Source organism: Petaurus breviceps, unplaced genomic scaffold, assembly GCF_028583685.1.
Source record: "Petaurus breviceps papuanus isolate PSGF00001 unplaced genomic scaffold, PetGlider_PUasm1.0 90865, whole genome shotgun sequence".
NCBI classification, from domain to species: domain Eukaryota; kingdom Metazoa; phylum Chordata; class Mammalia; order Diprotodontia; family Petauridae; genus Petaurus; species Petaurus breviceps.
Window position 1 is genome coordinate 6,166,270 of NW_027187367.1, and position 2,167 is coordinate 6,168,436.

Consider the following 2,167-nt stretch of genomic DNA (forward strand, 5'->3'; position numbering starts at 1 on the left):
AAAAATAGTCAGATAGGTAGGAGGAGAACTAGGAAATAGCAGTGTCATGAAAATAGAGATGAGAGTATGTATCTAGAAGGAACCTGTCAATAATGTCAAAAACAGGAGGAAATTCAAGAAAAAATGAGAACTGAGAAAAATCCGTTGGTATTAGTCATTAAAAGATCTTCATTATCCTTGGAGAGAACAGTTTCAGCTGAATGATATAGGGACAGAAACTAAATAACATGAAATGATAGGGGAGGAAATGGAGTCAGTGAGTGTAAAAGATTTTCTACAAGAGTTTGGACACTAGATGGAGGAGAGATAGAAGGATGGCAGGGTTTAAGAAATTGGGGAGCTCTGGGTTTATTTCTAGATAGCAGGAAAGACACCAATGGGTAGAGATTGAAAATGAAAGAGAAGAAGGGAGTTCAGAGAGTATAAGTGACTTGCCCAAGGTTACACAATTGGAAAATAACAAAAATCTGAACCCCCAAAGCTTCTGACTCCAACTGTATCCTTCTAGACATACTCTTGTAGGAGACCAGGAGTAAGAGGAGGAGAAAAAGTGAGTTTGGGGGATTCCAGTGTTTAATTGGTATGGGATCTAGGAGAAGAGCTGCAGAGGTCCTGAGCTATTGCAACTAGAAAAAAAAAACAGAGGAAACACAAAACTTAAGAAAATACCAAATTTATTTTCAGCATCAAGCATTTCCACAATACTTCTGTGTCAGCAGGAGAGAGACTTGATCCTCCAAAGCCCCTGTCACCATACTGTGTGAGAGACACCCCAGTCAACCTCTTTGGTAACTTTCTCCCTAACTTTCTATGCCTCTTCAACTCGAAGACCTTGAACTCTGGCTCTATAAAATATGACTGATAACTATTGTTGCTATCTATCCTTTACAAGCTCTAGAACTAGGAAGTAATAAAACATAATCTCCTTGAGGACAGGGGCTGTTGTGTTTCTGTCTTAATTTCTCATTCACTGCCTAGAACAGTGTTGGCACAGACTTGGTGCTTAATAAGTGCTTGTTGGAAGAATGAATGAATTCCCACTAAGTTGTTCCTATTAATAGCTTCTTTGCCTTCCCCTACACTACTCTTTGCAATTTAAAAGAGGAGCCTGAAGTAGAAAACCCTAAACCAAAGGAATTAATGTTGGTGATGGGAATATAATTAGGAGTATAACTGTGGTATGGAAAACTTTTCTGGAACTGCTAAATCATGTTATGTGGCAAAAAGAGGCTTAAATTCTTCCTCTGTCCTTCCATTTTCAGGAGATGAGAGAAGAGCTGCACTTCCCCCATAAGGGGGATTCAAGTATGTCCCTCATTCCTGAGGAGCTGAGCTCCCACCTGTGGCCTCCACCATGGTCCAGTATCGACCCCCTTTCTCCATAAGCTGCCTATGGGTCCCACTCTCCTGAATGACCCCCTCCTCCAGGAAGAGTATGTGGTCAGCCCTTTCCACAGAGCTGAGTCGCTGGGTGATGAGGAGCACTGCCTGAGAGGCCCTCCTAGGGGAATCATACACAAGCTGCTCCACCTGTAGGAAGAAGGCACAGATGCTGTTAAACCTCATGAACAGGTCATAGCATTGATGCCATTAGCATTAGCTGTCTCATCTATAGTGACCTCTTACTGCCCTTCCATCCCAAAGAACTGTTTGTAAGAATCCTATGAGCTCTAGGGAAAGAAAAATGAACCCAGAACATGCCTAGGCATAGTTATGCATTTAATCAAGGATTTTTTTGGTGGTGCTAATGGTGATGATGATGACCATGAAGAAAAAAAAGGAAAAGAAGTTAAATTTAAGGATTTTATCTAGAAGATTTGGGTAGTATAGGTTTTCTCAAACAGGAAATTCTCTGGGTATACCAGGAAGGAGGAATTAGGGTTGCCTTCAGCTTTAAGGATTTGGGAGTTAGGAGAGTTGGAGTGGTTGCTGCCTCACCCTTAACTGGTTGTCTGTATCCAGGGCACTGGTGGCATCATCTAAGATGAGGACACAGGGGTTCCGGATCAGAGCCCGAGCCAGGGCCACAGCCTGCTGCTGACCGCCTGACAGCTGGCTCCCTGATTCTCCTATGTCTGGAGAGAGAATCAGATGCATTGAGAATAAGACCATTACAGCCACACAAAATCATATGCTTTCTATCTTGGACTAAAGGGGGTATATAGGG

The 2,167-nt window shown here is 42.5% G+C and overlaps 1 protein-coding gene across 1 annotated transcript in view; it reads right to left on the minus strand.

Annotated features, from left to right (window-relative positions):
- Nucleotides 1-657: 657 nt before the first annotated feature.
- Nucleotides 658-2,167, minus strand: part of TAP1 (transporter 1, ATP binding cassette subfamily B member) — a 9,104-nt gene continuing 7,594 nt past the window's right edge. The window contains exons 6-7 of the mRNA XM_069073653.1: nt 1,939-2,103; nt 658-1,530 (exon numbers count right to left, since the gene is read on the minus strand). Coding sequence (XP_068929754.1) covers nt 1,315-1,530; nt 1,939-2,103 — 381 coding nt within the window. The 3' untranslated portion in view covers nt 658-1,314. The remainder of the gene's footprint in view (nt 1,531-1,938; nt 2,104-2,167) is intronic.